Genomic DNA, 20,487 nt, shown 5'->3' with positions numbered 1-20,487 from the left:
TCAAGGTCATGTAACCTAGAACTTTTTTTTTCTTTTTATTTTTGTTTAAATTTATTTGGTTGCGCCGGGTTTTAGTTGCAGCATGCGGGATCTTCATTGCTGCATGTGGGACCTTTAGTTGCAGGATGCGGGCTCTTAGTTGTAGCATGTGGGATCTAGTTCCCTGACTAGGGATCAAACAGGGGCCCCCTGCATTGGGAGCACAGAGTCTTGACCACTGGACCACCAGGGAGGTCCCTAGAACTTCTTGAAGAACTCTGGTAGGAGCTTTGGGAGACAGAAAAATAATAGTAGCTAACAAATATAGTGCTTACTGTATACCAGGCATTGTTCTAAGTACTTTACAAATATCAACTCATTTAATGCTCGTAACAGTTGTAAGAGATGAGTATTGTTACTCCAAGATGAGGAAACTGAAGCAAGATTTAGTAACTTGCCTAAAATCACATAGGTAGTAAATGGTGAAACTAAAATTCAAACCCAGGCACTCTTGTTCCATATCCAACCTCTTGATTCACTGTGCAGCTCTAATCCCTGTCTCTCTAGAAATTTACAGTGTAGTTGCTAAAAGAATGTTTAATGGCTCTCCCACTAGGCAATAAGCTCCACTGTAGCAGTGGCTGTGGCTCTTTCCTTTGCCTCTAAGTGTTTTTAGTTCTACTAATCATATGTATACTCGTGCCCAGCATGGTCCCTGGCATAAAATATAAAGAAGAAAAGGAACGGAAGGAAAATGAGAGAGAAGGAAGTCCACATACAGGACAATATATAGTGCATCGTGTCAAATGAGTAGTGCGAAAACTAGTATAACTTGAAGGTTTGCATTTTAAAGAGTAGTATGAAGATAGGCTCAGTGTGGCTACAGGGTAAGAGATAGAGGCCAAATATTTAAGTAAGAATCACAGTAGTATGTGGTTGTATTATCTAGGTATGAGAGATTAAACTCTTAGTTGGGGGTGAGATGTTGGCAATGGACATGTAGAGAAAGAGTGAAGCCAAGAACATTTCCAGGAAAATAATTGACAGGACTGATAAATGTAGGAGAGAAAGGAAATAGAAGAGTCAAAAATAACTACATCAGGGGCTTCCCTGGTGGCACAGTGGTTGAGAGTCTGCCTGCCGATGCAGGGGATGCGGGTTCGTGCCCCGGTCTGGGAAGATCGCACATGCCGCGGAGCGGCTGGGCCCGTGAGCCATGGCCACTGAGCCTGCGCGACCGGAGCCTGTGCTCCGCGACAGGAGAGGCCACAACAGTGACAGGCCTGCGTACCGCAAAAAAAAAATAAATAAATAACTACATCAGGACCTAACCTGACTAGAAAGTACTAGTTTCATAATTCAGAGAAACAAGGAGTAAAGAATAATGAGCTCAAATTTCTACTAATTGAGAAGTTTGACTAACATTATCACGTCTAAACATAGATATCCAGTGTGCAGATGAAGATAAGATCTGTAGCTTGTAGGCCATCAGCATAAATGTCACCTTGATGTCAAGCATGCATTGTCACAAATATTTTTTTATATATTAGGACAAGGATAGTGGGAAAACCTCTGTGGTTGTGGGGACATGGAACCAAGAAGAACATATTGAATGGGCTAAGAAGAATACTGCTAGAGCCTATCACCTTCAAGACGATGGTACCCAGACAGTCAGGTAAATATTAACTTTATTTGCCTTTAGATCTTAGAATATTTAAAACTCAGGATATTGAAAAACATAAATTTAAAGTAAAATATCCGGTCAGCTTTTCTCAGGGACATTTTTTAGGTTAGTTTTCTTTTCTAGAGGGAACAACATAGTGTAATAGTTAAGAGCACAGTTTCTGAAGTCAGATACCCTGTATTCAAATACTGGCGATTCACTTACTACCTTGGGCAAATTACGTAATCTTCGTAAGCCTCACTTTTCTTGTCTAGTAGTATTTGCCTCAGAGAATTGTCTAGTAGTATTTGCCTCAGAGAATTGTTATGACATTTAAATGAGGTAATTCATGTAAAGTGTAGTGCCTGGCAATTGCATGCAATAAACTTTGGCTGCTGCCTTTGACAGTGGTGGTGGTGTATGGTAATGAGAGAGGTGGTGGCGCTAGTAACACTGGTACAATTCCAGGTATTAGGTCTAAGGCTGTTATAAACATTTTCCCCCTTCATGTGTAATCGCTACCACTTTAAGTTACTTAACTCTATTTAAATATACTCCAGCACTTCCCTTTGTTACTTAAAGTGGGGTAATGGTTGAAAATTGTTAAACAATGGTTTTTTGAAGAACTACCTCACATCTCTTTTGGGCTATTAGGTTTATCTTGTTACAGCAGAAGTAAATTAATCTCTTCTTTCCCAAGAATAACTAAACTTTAGCTTTTCTTATAGTCCATTACCCAGTGAATTTTAAATTATTCATTCTTTTTCCTTCTCAGATGTTAACTTTGTCCTTCCTAGCATAGATGGTATTGAGAGAGTCTGTTTTCAGAATGTGCCGACTTCTTGGACTGACCAAAATCAAAATTAGCAAAATTAAGAGATAGGTATTTAAGTATTAATATACTAAACGGATCAGTTTTTTAAATGTTTATATGTTTCAAGTGAAAATAGCTCATGGTATCATGTGCAACAAATATTGAAGCACAGGAGTGTGAGGCTAGCAAAATTAAAACTTGTCTTTGGTTCCTGCTCTTTGGAATTTATAGCTTAGCCTAGGCTTTACCTTTGTACACCTGCATTACAGTATTTTAATGAGTGGAGCTGAATGGAGGATAGGAAGACAGGGAAACTGTTCCACAAAGGAAACAATATACAGGGCTGGGGAAATGGTTAGCTTTAAAAGAAAACTTTTTTAAAAGCAATTTAACCTTAACTATTTGTATACAAATAAATTATGTGCAAGTTAAAGATCATTCTTATTAATTAAACCACTAAGAAGTATCTCAACTTTGTATTATTTATAGACGCTGAAAGACTTTCTCTGTGACATAACCTTAAAAATATGTATTTTTAAGGAGTATTTTATAGTCAGATTTTTTTTTTTAACTAATGCAAAACTGATCCCTCTAACCAACTTCTCACCCTACCCATTACAATTACTCTGAATGAGTGAAGTTTTAGTTTAATAAAGCTTGTGTGTTTTTCTGATTCAGGATGGTGTCACATTTTTATGGGAATGGAGATATTTGTGATATAACTGACAAACCAAGACAGGTGACTGTAAAACTAAAGTAAGTTAGACCATCAAATCATGCTTTATGCCTTTCTCTTTAGTCTGCTTCCTATGGGCAAAAGATTATATAAATATATAATTATGGATAATTATATTTATTCATAATAATTTATGGATTTGTCATAAAATACTGTTTTATTATAAAATAGTAAAATCATAATTGTTATTTATGTATGTTATTATCAAATTAAATTATTTCAATTATTTATTAAATTATACAGAACCACTTACAAGGCATTTTTATCCTTCAGAGGAAAACAATTTAAAATAATTTTGTATCGTTTGGACAGTGCCTTAAAGTACTCTCTGTTTTAGGTGTAAAGAATCAGATTCTCCTCATGCTGTTACTGTATATATGCTAGAGCCTCACTCCTGTCAGTATATCCTTGGGGTAAGTGAAAAACTAATACTCAGGAATTCAGTTTGGGGCCACATTTTAATTTTTAGCATTAAGTCTAGAAAGGACCTTCAGTAGTATCCAAAGTTTAATATAGCCCTCATACTACTTGTAAATATTGACATTTTTTTATTGAGGTATAACTTACATAAAGTAAAATGCAAAGTTCTTAAGTGTTGAGTCTGATGGGTTTTGACAGTTTTATATACCCATTTAACTATTACCCAAAACAAGGTATCTATCACTGCAGAAAATTTTCTTATACCCCTTTCCTGTCAATACCCCTCAATTCCCAAAGATACTCCTTTCTATTTTCTGATACCATAGATCAGTTTTACCTCTTTTTTGATTCCATATGAATGGGATCATATAGTCTATAATGTTTTATGCCTGGCCTCTTTGACAAAGCATGTCTTTTAGACTCAGCCTTTGTTTTCATCATTTTACTCCCGCCGGCAATATATGAGAGTCCAATTGCTCCACATCCTTACCAATATTTGGTGTTGTCAGTCCTTTTTATTTTAGCCATTTTAGTGATTTTAATTTGCATTTCCCATATGAAAAGTGTTGTTGAAACCTTTTCATGTGATTATTCATCTGTATACCTTCTTTGGTGAAGTGTCTGGCCAAGTCTTTTTAAAGAAAAAATTATTCTGATACAAAAACAGTAAGGAAGACTTTATTCAGGACTGTTGCCACAAGTGTCAAGACTATCATAATAGGAGAGAGAGAGTCAGCTCATCTCCAAATACAGCAAAGACAGCCAGGGATACATAGCCAACAAGCAGAAATGGGGTGTTGGGGAGTAGTCATTGTATGGCAAATTACTAAAAGGAGACATCGGGGGTAGGGGATTCTTGCTAAACTGACTTAACAGAATTATTGCTGAAGGCTGGCCAGGAAGATCAGATATCAAAAGTGAGAGAGGAGGAACTTGATCAGATATGGAGGGTGATTAGATATTCAGAGTGAGGGATTCTCTCTAAACTGACTTATCAGAATTACTGCTGCAATTGGACTTGGCAGGCCCAGGAACAAAAAGAGGCCTAGTCAAAAAGAGGGCTCAGGGGAGCCTTACTATTTGGTCAAGGAGAGAGTCTTTCTCAGTCTTTTACCCATTTTTGTTGGTGTTGTCTGTCTTATTATTATTTATTTCTAGGAGTTCAAATATATAATGGACATGAGTTTTTTTCTATTGTAATTGCAGATTTTTCCCCTGATCTGTGTCTTGACTATTCTTTTTCTTACTGTCTTTTGATGAGCAAAAGTTTATTTGATGAAGTTCATTTTATCAATTTTTTTCCCATTTTATTGCTAATGATTTTTTTGTTTTAAGAAATTTTGCCACCCCAAAGTCATGAAGGTATTATCTTCTACTTCCTTCTAGAAATATGGTTCTACCTTTGGTTATGCGATGCGTAAGGGTGGTTTTCCTTGTTATTTATCCTGGTTGGAGTTCACTGAGCTTCTCAGGTTTGTGGGTTGATATAATTCATTAGGTTTGGAAAAATTTTGGCCATCATCTTTTCAAAGATTTCTTCTGCCCCACCTTTTTTCTATTTCTGGGACTCTGATTAAACACGTTAGTTTGAAGTTGTCCCCAAATCTCAGGCCCTTTATTTTATTCTTACCTTCTTTGTTTCAATTTAGGTCATGTCATTTCTATTGAATTGTCTTCAAGTTCATTGATTCTTTCCTCTGCTGTGTCCTGTCCACCTCTTTGAATGAATTTGTATCTGATGTATTTTTCATTTCTAACATTTCCATTTGGTTCTTTTTTATGGCTTCATTTCTGCTAAAATCCCCCATCTATTCACACATGTTTTCTACCTTTTCCACTATTTCCTTCATTATATTTATTATAGTTATCTTAAATCTGATCATTTTAACACCTGGCCCATTTTTGGATTGTATTTTTTTTTTTTACCTTTTCCTGAATTGTACAACTTATTATGTTGCCATATTCTGCTACTTTTTTGTTATATAAGACCTAGCTATGTATTTCTCTCTCATTCTTGTCCTTTACTTCTTTTCTCATCTCTTTTACTTAAAGATTAAAAATACCTTCTCTACCTATCTGGTATTTTATTTGGATGACTAAATGTTTTTCTAAAAAGCTCAATTTGTACAAATAACATTGTATGGTTTATCCAAAACAAGGACTCGTATACATTTATCAAATTTATAGGTATTCATTCAGCAGAAAAATACTGAATAAAGTATTCAGCTTAGCAGCTTTTTAATGGTTTTATTGTTGTTGTTCTTTAGGTTGAATCTCCAGTGATCTGTAAAATCTTAGATACAGCAGACGAAAATGGACTTCTTTCTCTCCCCAACTAAAGGGTAACAAAGTTCAGGGGAAAAAAAAGATCATTGGAAGTCATGATGATTTGTCTGACCATATGTCCCATTATAGAGCTCTCAGTCATTGGACTGCATCTAAAGGATTGTATAAAAGGACTCTCAACCACTTTGTGAATATGTATGTGTACATAAGAGGTTATTGATAAACTTCTAAGGCAGACGTTTTGTTTCACCTTTTTCATTTTTGTTGTGTCTTATGAACTGATTGTGTGTTTTTCTTTGCTTGGATAATGTGATTCCAAAATAAATCCTGTCCAAGCAATTTAGAGTCCATCCTAATGAAATGTCATAATCGTTGTACCTATTGAAAGTTTTTAAATAATAGATTTATTATGTAAATTATAGTATATACACTAGCTAATAAAGTAAGGATAATGAAGAAAGAAATTGACAGGAGGTTGTTTAAATGAGAGACTGTGTTAAATATGTAATTTCTAGTGCCTGAAATCCTTTCAACGAATTTCTATTTAGCAACCGCTCTCTACCAGGTATTAAGCAAGAAACTGGACACACAGTAAAGCCTCACATATAAGTTTTCTTCTCCTCTGTTAATCTCAAGAAACTCTTATTTACAATAGGTTGCTTCTCTCTCAGAACTTTTATCTGTTTCTTTCTCCTTGATATGAGTGTGCTTCCCCCCAGAATATGTACCTGGTATAGACAGTCAGTGATTCTTCTCTTTCGATTTAGAATGATTTATCTTAACAAAACACACTGTGCTGGCTATCCTTTGTACTTGCCTACTATATACTACAGATTTTAGTTCTGGACAGTTTTACAGCACAATATTTATTTTAAAGTGAATAAAATGTCCACAAGCAGTGTTGTCATGTAGTCAATGGCACATTATAGTTTCTTTATTTTCTCCATTACTCTGTTTCACACATCATCCTGTTGTATTTTGGACATACATGTCTAAATAAGGGCAGAAGAGTACCCATAAGATACTTTCCTTTTCCTCCTTCTCAGCAGTTCTGGTCAAAGATATTTTAGTTTGAGAAAAGGTTAATATAATTGACTATTGGAAGGCTATCTATAGATTTTAGTAGGAAGCAGCACATGTAGAAATAGCATGCACTTCGAATTCAAACCTAAATCCAGATACTCTCTTTAACGTACTAGCTGTGTGATCCTAGACAGCAGTTAACCACTTCGAGCCTCACTTCCTCTATTGTAGAGAGACTACTTATTACTTCATAAGGTGGTTGTATCAGTGCATTAATTTTCTCTGTATATAAAAAGCCTAGCAGGTTCCCAATAAGTGTTAGTTTATTTCCTAATATCTCCCTTGTCTCCTATTAACATAGTAAGATCAGAGACCAAAGCCATTAAAATTTAATTCTTTAATAAAGTATAGAATTATATTTACTATATCAATTAATTAAGACAAACAGCTTTACTTTCACATTTAGATTATAGGTATAGGAGAGGAGAGAGAACTGTGAAAGCTTAGTGCCAAAAAAATACTTGGGGAATATTTAGGCCAAACTCTTTCTTTTGTAAGAGAGGGGGTAAAAATCTGAAAAACTGTATTAGAATAGTTTACTACAGAAGATTCTTAAAAATAGAAGTCATAATAAAAACTAAGTCAGCCTTCTGTCTTGGCTAACAGCTTAAACTTCTTTGAGAGGAAGGCTAGGCCAGGTATCTCTATAGCCCTTCTAAATCTTGGGTCCCCTATCACTAATCTATGAAGTTTTTTGATCTCTAAATTGTTTGTTGCTACCTCGATTGTGCAGCCATTCTTCTATATTAGTAGGCAGGAAAAAGGGCTCAGCTACAATATGCCTAATGTACTTTGAGAAGTCTTTCTCAAAGTGGAATCTCTATTAAGGTGGGTGCTAAATCAGATTCTTTAGCCCAGAGCCTAAGACTCTGCATTTGAATATGTTTCCTGAGTGATTCTCTTTATTTTAAATAAATTCTCCAGTGATCGAGGATCACTGTGACTCAGGCACTTCACTTTTAACAATTTCACACGTACTAACCCTCCTGACTAGGGTTTCAGGGAAATAACTAGTAGCTCATTTTACAGGAAGATTGTGACATGGAGACTTTTTTTTTCCCCCCTTTTTTCAGCTTTACCTGCTTTTTTTCAAGATACCACTAGATGGGGCCTTGTTTATATCCTTGTATCCTTGATTAAAGGGACTTCGGCAACAAATTATCTCAGCTAAACTGAATAGTAAGCTTTGTGTACAGTCTTGGTGAACTATCCTTTTCAGTCAGTGTGATATACAAAAAGGCCTGACCTGATTTGTGACAAAGCTTAAACTTCATAGTACATAATCAGGCCAAATTATTGACCCAGTAGCACCAAATAGCTAACATAAAAGGTCTCAATCTAAAAAGGAAAGTAAGAATCAAGATTTGAATTTTGAATAAATAGTATTTGCAATCAGAGTTTCAAATGAAAATAAATATCAGCTATACTAGGAAGTGATTATAAACTCTCTTCCTAGTGTTGGGTAATTTTACTTACCAGGGCTTACATTTCCATTTGAACATACAAATAGAACTATTTTCATATGTGTGTATGTTATATGTTATGATGAGCTGTTGAGGTAAAAGTTTTCAAAATACATTGCCATGGTGACATGGCTTAAAAGAAAATCCATTTCTCCATTTCTTTTTTTCAGTTGTTTGACAGGGGTGGTAGAGAAACCATGGACCACTACGTACCAAAAGCATGCTTTATTTCAGTTGCCAGTAGTCTCAAAAGTAGGTTGTACAAGCAGGCGAGATGATCCAGTGGATTATGGGAAGAAAATACTAGAAATTCTACTAATTTTTCATCTGCAAAAGAGGAATTAAGCTTCACTAATATTTAATATGTGGACTGACACTGGTGCACACAGTCATTCATGAATCAGGTTTCATGTAATAAAACACAAAAGATCCTGAGGGGAAGAGTGGGTGTTACATGTGTAGAGGAGTTGGTGGGGATACAATTATTCTTCACTTTTACCATATTACAGCATTGTAGAGTAACTAAGTTAATACCTCCATCACCTTTCAGAAAATTGAATTGTCACTTAAAATATTAGCATCGAGACCACACAGGTATATAACCAATCAGAACTAAGGTTAGAGGTTAACAGGTTACTTTCATCAGTCATGGCTTCAGTCACTGTGATCCTGGTATCTTACAAGTCTTCTCTATTAGTAATAACACAGTATACTAATGCTTTTTTGCAGTGTTTAGGAAGAATGAGCATGTTTTCCTCGCTTGCTTTCAAAAGAACTACAGTCTGAAGAATAGAATTCCACTCTTTAACACCTAAAGAAAATAAAGGCAGGCCTGACAGTCTCAAAACTTATAAAATGCAAAGAAGAAAGTCAGAATTACTAACAAATGGAATATAGGGCTTGTAGTGTTTTGCATCCACACCTATTTGTAAACTTTTAAGAATTTTAGAATTTTTTATATTTGAAACAAAAAGTGTGCATCAAAAGCAAGTGAATCAAGCAGAAGTTCTGGAAATGGTAATCATCTCAACTATGGAAGATGCTTGTGAGACTATGAAATAATGCTAAACATCTCACATCTAATCATATACTACATTATATATTTCAAATATGTTAAATTGCTTTCCAGCACCTTTCAATAGAATAAATTATGCTTTGCCTGAATTTAAGAAAAAATATCGCTTTCTGTATATTTGCCCGAAGCACAAACATAATTTTCATTTTGTAAATATATAATACTAAAAATCAAACATCCTTGAAAGTCCAGCAAAGTAGATTGTAAAACCCAGTAAGTCAAATCTGCTTTACTATCTAAATTCACTCAGTAATACAGCCAAAAATAGTGAACTTTGTTGGGTTCTAAAAGCTTCTGTGTCCTCAATAAAATACTAGTTTGCCAATTAATCACCAGTGGTCTTTAATAGCAGTAAAAACCAATTTACTCATTTAAGAATTCTATCAGAGGTCCAAATATTATCCCATAGATTAGAAAAATATTAATAATTGATCAAGGAGATTAGAAGTTGTTTTTCCCCTAGATTAGTTTTCCATACTTATAGTTATTAATATTCTTAAGCCATCTTGCACTTCCCTGGTGGTCCAGTGGCTAAGACTCCACGCTCCCAGTGCAGGGGGCCCAGGTTCGATCCCTGGTCAGGGAACTAGATCCCACATGCTGCAACTAAGAGTTCACATGCCGCAACTAAAGATCCCACGTGCCATGACTAAGACCTGGTGCTGCCAAATAAATATTAAAAAAATATATATATATTCCTAAGCCATCTTGAGAAATCATACGTTGGAAAAACTTTCATTAACCATCTCCAAGAAAGGGTTTCACCCCCAAAAAGCCAGTTGTGAATAATCTTGTGTCATTATTCTTTGAATTTCAGATAACAGGCTATCCCAGACTCTTCTTTTATAAAAATAAAAATGACAGCTGTCACTTCTTGAACATTTATTAAATAGTAGGCACTATACTAAACCCTTCACATACCCTATGTTCACAATCCTGTGAGGTAGGTTTACTATCGTTAACTCACAGATAAGGAAAATGAGGCTACAAGAACTGAACTAAACTACAGTTGGCTGAGCCAACAGTTGAATCAGTTTAAATTCCAGAGTCCATGTTTGTAAATAATATGCCATAGTGCTTTCTATTCACAGAGCATCTGCCCCATTAACCACTCTCGGTTATCATCTTCCACCAGAGAGAACACACCGAGGGACTCAGCAAAATGTCCTGTAAGATGAGGGAAATGACTGATTTTGTCCTGGTAACGTATGACACCCATTTTTTTCCATATATTATTTTTATCATGGAACTCCATTAACTTTTCTTAAGCTAATGCCACCCACAAATCGGGCAAATGAAAGTTCACTAACAAGATTAAAGTGTTACCTTGGAGATTCTGGCTTGGTTAAATGCCATCAAACCCTACCTTCTTTGATAATCCTCCTGTGATGGTAAATGATGCAAGTGCAGTGACGATTTATCTAGATCCAGATTGCATTTATGATTAAATGATAAAAATAATTCCTTTATCTTTTATTTGTTGGAGTAAAGAATATGTCTTGGTTTTGTTTCTTCTCAGACCTTGCATAAAATTGACACTCAACAAATATTTGCTGAATAAATGATTGAACCTTCATCCTCTCTTCCCCAACTACTCCAATTCCCATGGGTTTCCTAACAGTCCTTATTTTTCAGTGTTTGGTGCTTGGAGGAAAAAAATGTTTTCCTCAGTTTTACAATGGTTGGGAAAGAAAAAGGAGTAGGATTATTGATTTGTCCCATCTGTATTCCTTTTCACTCAGGTTCCCCCCCAACATTGTTTAATTTTTTGCTGCTTTACACTGCTTTCCCACGGTCCCATATGTTGCTCCTCCTTCCTAACAGGAGTACAGTGTCTTTGCCTCCTTATTGTGTTTCATTTCTCCCACTAGTGGGCAGTGATTGAGTAAAGTTCCTGATCTCAAAGGTTAAGAAAATTAATTTTTTTTTTTTTTTTTTTTTTTTGGCCATGCAGCTTGCAGGATCTTAGTTCCCCAACCAGGGATCAAACCTGGGACCCTACAGTGAAAGCGCCAAGTCCTAACTACTGGACCACCTGGGAATTCCCAAGAAAATTCAATTTTCAGTCTCCAACTCCATGTACTGAAAACATGCCAGTTCTGAGGTACTCTGAACTCCTTAAAGAAATTGTCTAACATTATGGTTCTCTGTGAAGAATACAATTCCCAGTCATATCTTTCCTCAGAGTAATATAAATAAAATCAGTTCTTACAATTTCTTTGACATACGTTGTTGCTAAACCCAAGCAAATGAGCAAGAAACTTTCATAAGCCCTTCCTAACGTCAGATATGAAATGTATTGAACCTGAAGCATTTATACAGGTAACAAAACCTATCCTAGTGCCACGGCCCCAGAAGACAGGCATAAAGCACCCTCTGTGACTCGCTCTACTTTTTAAGGCCTATCTGGCATCTGAACAAAGTACATTTTGCAAAAATCAGGCTTTGCATGAAAATCAAGGTTCCCACAGTTGAAAGATCTCCCACTCATCAGCATGCTACAAGCAGCTGAAGGTCTGGAAAAGTGTCAAAAAAACAAACCTTCACAGAAATGGAACTCAGAGAAACAAACTGAACCAGCTAAGTGTACTTATTTATTTTTAATCAGAATTATCTCTTTATTGGGGTAAAGGAGTGAAAATTCAGTAATTTGTCCATAAACCATAAAGTGATATTTTTACTTTGGTAAAATTAATCTCAAAGGCACTGTACCTAAACAGACTGCCTGTTAACTATCTCTTATGGAAAGCAGAATTTCACTAAATCCCCACCTTTATTCAAATTGTCATCTGCTTTAAAGTAACTGGTATCGTCCCTTCTGTCCCTCCAAGAACCAGTTACCCCTTTTCTCCTTAACTCCTTTGTGGTTGCTGAAGAGTTTGCTTTTATCCTCAGAGTCCTCAGACTGCATTATGAGCCAAGAAATTCGAACGAGAATGAATGCAGGTTGTCTGGCAGCGCCTGGGCAGCCAGGGTGGTCACTTGGGAAAAGATGCCCTTAGAGATGGTCTCCTGAGTAAACAGAAACGCTTTGTAGTCCTCGTAAATCAAGACCCATATCCCCTTTCATCAGAGTCCTGCTGATAGTCATCCTGGGAATATAGAGAGGGATACAGAAAGTAACAAACATGGGGAAATTGTAAGCCAGCCAGATAGATATCTGGGTGGACATCACTTTCAGGCTTTATCCGTTCAGTCATTTATTATATGATTCATTTATTCAACAGTCATCACTGGAAGCCCACCAGGGCCAAGGACTAATAGTTACTAGGGATACGGTGCTGATCAAAATAGACAGTCTTTGCCTTATTACAGCGTTTTTCTAACGGAGACAGCCAGTAAACAACTATATGTAACTATTATGAACTGAAGTGTGCCCCCCACCCCCCAAAATTCATGTTTGAAGCTATAACCCACAATGTGACTGTATCTGGAGATAAGGCATTTAAGGAGGGAATTAAGGTTAAATTAGGTCACAAGGGTGGGGCCCTAATCTGATAGGACTGGTGTCCTTAGAAGGGGAAGAGACACCAGAGACCCCCTAAACTTCTCCCTCCATGCACATACAGAGAAGAGGCCACATGAGGACACAATGAGAATGGCTTCCACAAGCCAGGAAAAGAGACCTCACAAGAAACCAATCCTGATGGCATTTTGACCTTGAACTTCTAGCCTCCAGAATTGTGAGAAAATTAATTTCTGTTATTTAAGCCAGTTAGTCTGTGGTATTTTGTTATGGAAGCCCGAGCAGGCTAATACAGTAGCATAATGTTGGGTAATGATAAGAATCATGAAGAAAATAAAGTATGGCGGAAGGATATATAGTGATGGGGTGGAAAGCTATGTTGAACATGGAAACTAGGAAAGGCCCTGGGGGAAGATCATTCCAGGCTGAAGTATTCCTGGGGGAATTAATTCCCTGACATGAGAACAAAATGGAGGCGTGTGAGAAATAGCCAAAAAGGCTGTGTAGCCCAAGCACATTAGGCAGAGTACACATGAAAGGAAATGAGGACAAAGAGGAAACCAGGGGCCAGATTATTAGGGCCATGTAGGCCATAGCAAGGACTTCAGATTTTGTTCTAAGTGGGATGGAAAGCTGCTGGAAGGTTTTAAGCAAGAGAGTGACAAATATGATTTACTTTAAAAGGGTCACAGACACAGAGGAAGGAGACTGTGGGAGAGAAAGACTGGAAGGTGGGAGAATGGTTATGAGGCTAGTTTAACAGTCCAGGCGAGAGATGGTGGGGGTATGGGCTAGAAGGGATGGGGTTGAAGGAGGTGAGAAATAGTTGGATTCAGAGTATATTTTCAAGATAATTGAGGATTGCTCTATCAATTAGATGTGGCATGCAAGAGAAAGAAAAGAATCAAGGGCCCTGACTGAGCTGTGCACTGGTCATTGCGGTGCTGTTTACTGAGATGATAAAACAGCAGGAGACACAAGTCTGTGGGGAGCGGGTTTGAATCAAGAGTTCAGTTTTGTACATGTCTATTAGACATCCAAGTGGAGATGCTGAATAGACAATTGGATAGACCAGCATGGAGTTCAGGGAGGGTTAGGATTAGAGAGATAAAATGAGTGTCATCAGCATTTAAGTGGTATTGAAAGACTGAATATCGTTAATCACTGCCAGCACCTGCTTCTCAATTTACAGATCCATATTTAGGGGTGGGAGAGGAAGTAGGGAGCCATTTTCCTATCTTTCTGCTCCTCCTTTCCCTTCTTCATCCCCTCAAACATTACAACATCTGGCTTCAAGCCCTCACTTCAAGAAGACTTCACACTTGGGCCGGTGTTGCTGACTGGTACACACGGAAGCACATTCCCCAGTCACCTGCTGAGGCAGAGTCCTCCCACTGGTGGAGCTTGGCTGCTCTGGCTGTGGTTCTAAGCTCAGTCTAGGCCTGCCCTCTCTAAAGCCTGGATCCCTGGAGGAGGTGAGCCTTTTTCCCTGACCGCCAACCTGCCTCACCTCACCATTCCACAGACCTGGTGTCTTCACTGACTCTCGGCCTTCCTTCAACTCCAGTAGGGAGGCAGTGAGAGCAAATCTCTTTTACGGGACCGTAGACCTCTTTCAGTAATGAAGAAGAAAAACAACAACTGCTTTAAGTGAATAAGGGAGAAAACGCCTACCTCTGGGAGTCAAAAGTCCCACTGTAGTTTCCATGTATCATTGCCACTAAACTGAGTGAAGAGGACGACCTTGAAAGGGGAGCCTCCATAATCTGGCCTGGCTAGGTTATGGAGAATTACTCAAGAATGAGCCATAACCCAAAGTCAGATCTGGTGGGAACCTGAACCTGCCAGCACCCAGGAGTGCTACTGGTGGCCAAGCGTAGAGATCTTCAGACTGGGGTGCAAGTATCTTGAGCATGAAAAAGGGATCCAGTTTATAGATGCTCATTTTCAGGTCCCTACAACTGAGCTGTCTGAGAAGGCTACTGTGCCTTACTCTTAAGACCTCATGCTGCCCTTTCATTACTGCCCCTTCCCACTTTAGAAAAGAATTCCCACCTGGAATCTTATGAGGCCATTGCTTCTGGAAGTAAAGAGTTCCTAACCAAGGAACTATTTAAAATCTTAGTTTTAAAGAAAGATCCTTAAAGTATTTATCAAGGGACCATAATTTTGTGTTTTCCCCTAGCTTATACTAAACACCATATATCACCAATTCTAAGATAAGCATTTTTTCACATTGTAACCTCTCTGAAATTGGTGTATCTTACCATCATGTAAGCCCAATGGTTGCTGTTATTACCTGCACTTGTGCATTTTCACAATCAAAACTTGTAGAATGCATATTGGACATATAGTGGAGCACTTTTTTATCACCTAAGAAGCAGAGCTGTGGGGCAAAAGTGGACAGTGGGTGGTGAATCAAATGAGGTTAACAATATTCCTAAAGCAGAAGACAAATTCTTTTGTCTAGAAAAACTCTCTAGGTCAAGTAGATGAGTTTCTAAATTTAAACCTATCACCCAGAGATACATTCCTTGTTGCCAGTTTTGACAACTTAAAAAACTTCTGTAAGGGAAGTCTGTAAGGAAACACTCTATTCCCAGCTCTCTTTCTTATTTGCTAGGTTGACTGAAGGCAATTTTCCTCTACATTACTTTCCTTGAACAGATACAGGTTTATGAGTAATTTCAACAGTATTCATAAAATGAATCTGCTCTTCAAAAGTTTGATGATATGATCATTTCAACAGAAAAGAATAGAAGGTAAAACGTACATTCCGGTTACAACTATGTACAAATGCATGCATATATAGTAATAAAGTTCTGAAGTGAATTTTGAGTAATATCTAAAATCTAATTTATTGAATTTTAAAAAGAACACTCCCATAGAAACTCTCCTAACTGACCTCCACTTTAACAACCCAGCAAGTAACAAGTTCTCTCTTCCCTCTATAAACTATTCTGCAGGGTACCCATGCACACCACATGCTAGTAGTCTACTCTCTGTGTATAAGCACTTTTGCTGCCATCTCTCTCCAGATCAAACAAACAAACACAATCAGTAAGAATATAGATTTGAACTATACAATCAATAGGCTTGAACTAATGGACCTGTAGAAAACATTTTACCCAACAAAAAATATACATTCTTGGGACGTCTCTGGTGGCGCAATGGTTAAGAATCCGCCTGCCAATGCAGGGGACACAGGTTCGATCCCTGGTCCGGGAAGATCCCACATGCCACGGAGCAACTAAGCCCGTGCGCCACAACTACTGAGCCTGTGCTCTAGAGCCCACGAGCCACAACTACTGAAGCCCGTGCTCCACAACTACTAAAGCCCGCGCGCCTAGAGCCCGTGCTCTGCAACGAGAAGCCACCGCAATGAGAAGCCCACACACCACAATGAAGAGTAGACCCCACGCGCCACAACTAGGGAAAGCCCATGCACAGCAATGAAGACCCAACGCAACCAAAAATAAATAAATAAATTTATTTTTAAAAAATACACATTCTTTTCGAGTATACTCAGATCGTTTACATAAACTGTCCATCTACGGGAGCATAAAGCAAATTTCAATTTTCAAGGGTTGGAATCGTGTATATCTCATTTGCCACAAGGTCGTCAAGTTAAAAAATCAATAACTGAAATATCATTACTGGAAAATTAAGAGAATCACTTCTAAATAATTTGTGGACCCAAAGAAAAATAATAATGGAAATTAGAGCATATTTAGAACTAAACGATAATGAAAATAATACTGTAGTAAATTGTATTATTGTCCCAAATAGTTTCTAACTTCCCTGTATAAAATTAACATCCCTGACACTTTCTCTGCCTTTACTGTTTTATTTTTCTTCATAGAACATATCACCACATAAAAATTACATATTTGTTTACCTGTTTATTTTATCTTCCTTAGCCTAATATAATTGTCATGGGAATAGAAACTTCTCTCTTGTGTTCACCAGTGTATCTCAAGTTCTTGGCACATAGTATTCAATAAATATCCATTGAATGAATGAATACTGTTATTACTTTACTATTTGGGGGTTCTCTTTATCAATGTTAGTTCTCTTCTTTAGTTCTCCGATATTAATGTTGCCATTCCCTTTTTCTTTTTCTTCATGTAAGCTTAATCTACTTTTGCCTCTTAATTTTTACATCAGTTTATCTTATGTTTATCTATTCCAAGCAGCAAATTTTGCATATCTTTTTTTTTTTGGCGGTGCTGTGCAGCTTGTAGGATCCTAGTTCCCCAACAAGGGACTGAACCTGGGTCTTTGGCAATGAAAGTGCAGTCCCAACCACTGGACTGACAGGGAATTCCCTGCATATCATTTTTTAAAAATATTTAGTTAGTTAGTTGCACCAGTTCTTAATTGCAGCAGGTGGGCTCCTTTATTGAAACTTGTGGGCTCCTTAGTTGTGGCATGCAAACTCTTAGTTGAAGCATGTGAACTCTTAGTTTCGGCATGCATGTGGGATCTAGTTCCCTGACCAGGGATCAAACCCGGGCCCCCTGCATTGGGAGCACGGAGTGTTAACCACGGGGTCACCAGGGAAGTCCCCTACATTTTTTTTTTTTTTTTTGATGGTACACGGGCCTCTCACTGTTGTGGCCTCTCCCGTTGCGGAGCACAGGCTCTGGACGCGCAGGTCCAGCCGCTCTGCGGTATGTAGGATCTTCCCGGACTGGGGCACGAACCCGCGTCCCCTGCATCGGCAGGCGGACTCTCAACCACTGTGCCACCAGGGAAGCCCCTTACATATTTTAAATTCAAGGATTTTTGTGTTTTATAAACGACAGTAAGCATTTACATTTATTTTCTTGCTGTTTTAATTTCTGTAATCCTGCTTTATACTCCCTAAATTTTGTTTTCTTAGTATTTCCTTCCCTCCACTATTTTATAAAAGCTATATATTTTCTCAGACTATGCAATATGCTAGCCGAGGGCAAAGGGGTAGGAAGCAGGGAGTAGTGGAAGTTACAAAATAGCAACCACAACTTCCTGATCAGAAGCAAGTAAGGCCTATATTAGCACCCATATTTTCTCCCTTATGAATCATTTCAACCTATTTCTTCTTCTTACCCTGTTTTCTCTGCTACTTTCTATAAGATGTGTTTGTTGGTGGTTACTGGGCTGCATCCCACAGGCCTACAAGGCCTGTGCTTGCCCAGCTTCAAGACTGAAGAAAGAGCCTGGAGTCAGCAACAGAGACATCAGTGTGAGACAGGCTGGGACCTGGGACCCTTTGCTCCAGTACTGCAATGCTTGCGCCTGGACTAACATCTCCTGGAGCAAGAAAATACTGATACAAAGAAAACTATAAGGGACTAAAAGTAGCTGCTGTCCATGCACAGTTCCGGCAAATTCTAGACAAAAGATACAAAAAGACCAAAAAAACCCCAACTGCCACTTCTGATGAGCTGGAAGTAAAAACAGGGTGTCGGGAGCAAAAGCAGGGTACTGCACATGCCCCCAGCACTCAATACCAACAAAGGGGTGGGCAAAACACCTAAGCCACCCCTCTGGCCCGACCCCTGGTCACACCCCTACCCTCAACCCCATATAAGGAACCAGCTCCCTCCACCTTGGGGAGTGAGCAAGGGGACTTGTTACTTGTTTTCGCTACCCTCCTGCTGCAACAGAGGCCCCAATAAAGCCTTGCCTGAATTTCTTGACTGGCCTCATCAATTTCTATTGACTGGGGAAGGCCTAGAACCCTGGTATCAAATGGTTTAATGGATGGGGGAGCTTACATGTCTGAAGCAAGGTCCTGGAGCGACAGCCCACTGTGTGTGGTGGACGACGGGCAGGACACGGCAGCAGTCTTCGCTCCCTGTGGGGGGAATTACCAGTTACAGGGGAATTGACATCAGGTGGGCTCATTAGTTACCAGGGAAACCAACAGGGGCATGCCTCTTATCAAGCCTCTCACTGCCCCTTTGATAAGAACAATCACCAGCTGGGGCAAGTTCGCAGGAAGGTCAGTCATGTGAACAGGGTGCAGGTGAAGCAGGCACTGGTTGGGCAGGGGATGTACAGAGAACAAGAGAACAATCATCTTAAGTGGCCTGACCATACAGTGGTAAACTTTACAATTTCATCCTTGGGTTACAGAATACAAAGTTGAGATTTCTGACTGAACCAGAAGAGTACATTACCGAGAAATAGAATAGTTGATCGGACTTTGCATTTCCTCTGGAAGAGAGGAGGCATGTTTTTGTTTAAATGAGAGAAGTTGCATTATTTCAAATGGGAGAGTTGGTGTTCTTTGGAAATATGGCTAAAGGAGCAGCTATAAATGTTGAGCACCAAAAAGATGGACCATTGTGGACGGAGTGGATTGGAACTCAGTATCTGTTCTGAACCTCCTTTTAGTTTACCTTTTTAGTGTAACTACACTTCCCAGATTCACAGAAACTAGGGTTTTAAATGTAAATTGGGTTCTGCCAACTAAATGCCTGGTGCCAGATTTCTTTCTGCGGCACTGCTTTGATGTTTAGCATTTGCTTTGGAGGTGTCAGGAGGGTTAGTCGTAGAGGTTGTGGCAGTGCAGCAGCTTCCTGATCTCTCTGGGTGTCTACTTCAACAGGTGTCCTTGAAGTCCAAGGTCCGAGGAGGCCTCCTCACTCCTTCCCTTCCTGGCTGTAGCGGAAAAAGCATCTCTGCTGGCTAGTCAGACTGGTACTGTTTATTCTGGAATGTTTCCTGCAGACATGTCATCATAGAGCCTTGACCTTTTAATGATTGAGAAGACATCTGATTTCCGATATTCAGTTCTTTTCTGCTTAAATTAATGTTTTCTGATTCTTAAAACCGTGATTGATAAACTGAAATACCCAGAATTCCGTATCTTTTTCCAGATTCATTTCATTTTAAAGAAGTTTTTGAAATGGTTAGGAGTTTTCCCGCTGGGTGATAAACTTAGTTTAGTAAATAATTAACCTTTGGAACTAATTATTCTTGATCGTTCTGAGCACAAATGCATGCTACACAATGTGGTCAAACAAGTTATTTGTCTTTTAAGGAAAAGAACACTCTCTGAGTTTCAACACTGCTATTCTCCGATGGTTTTTAAATGATTGACAGGAAAGTAAAAGTATTGCAGTCTGATGTTCAGAAATGTTAGGTTTTTCATTATTTTTATTTTCCAAACATTAGTTTAAAAGAACATTAAAAGCATCAGAAATACAAATCTGACCTAATGGTTAACATCAGAACAATTTGCATCACAGTAAAGCATCAAGAGAAATAATTAATATACCCTGCTAATTAGTCATATTCAACTGAATTCTCATTACTTTTATAAAAGTTCTCATTTTAGCCCTTATGGAAAAGTTATATATGTCTATTTATATCTTTATCTCCATATAGACATAGATATAGATAGACATATATAACTTATGAAGAGACAAGTTACATATATCTATCTCTGTATCTGTATCTACATATATCTACACATAGACATAGATACAGAGATATAAATATACAGGAAG

The 20,487-nt window shown here is 38.2% G+C and overlaps 2 protein-coding genes across 4 annotated transcripts in view; one reads left to right on the top strand and one right to left on the bottom strand.

Moving 5' to 3' along the window:
* ERLEC1 (endoplasmic reticulum lectin 1) overlaps positions 1–6,131 on the top strand; it is a 33,251-nt gene extending 27,120 nt beyond the window's left edge. For 2 of the 3 annotated variants that reach the window (XM_065891078.1, XM_065891076.1), the window contains 4 exons: positions 1,530–1,654; positions 3,135–3,212; positions 3,530–3,605; positions 5,880–6,131. In XM_065891078.1, coding sequence (XP_065747150.1) covers positions 1,530–1,654; positions 3,135–3,212; positions 3,530–3,605; positions 5,880–5,951 — 351 coding nt within the window. In that variant the 3' untranslated portion in view covers positions 5,952–6,131. The remainder of the gene's footprint in view (positions 1–1,529; positions 1,655–3,134; positions 3,213–3,529; positions 3,606–5,879) is intronic. The other variant, XM_065891077.1, reaches the window with a different exon arrangement.
* ASB3 (ankyrin repeat and SOCS box containing 3) overlaps positions 1–20,487 on the bottom strand; it is a 137,486-nt gene that overhangs the window by 108,481 nt on the left and 8,518 nt on the right. The gene's annotated exons all lie outside the window — the stretch shown is intronic.

This window comes from Phocoena phocoena, chromosome 14, assembly GCF_963924675.1.
Source record: "Phocoena phocoena chromosome 14, mPhoPho1.1, whole genome shotgun sequence".
Taxonomy (NCBI): domain Eukaryota; kingdom Metazoa; phylum Chordata; class Mammalia; order Artiodactyla; family Phocoenidae; genus Phocoena; species Phocoena phocoena.
Note: the sequence above shows the minus strand (reverse complement) of the source record. Positions and strands in the feature narration are given on the sequence as shown.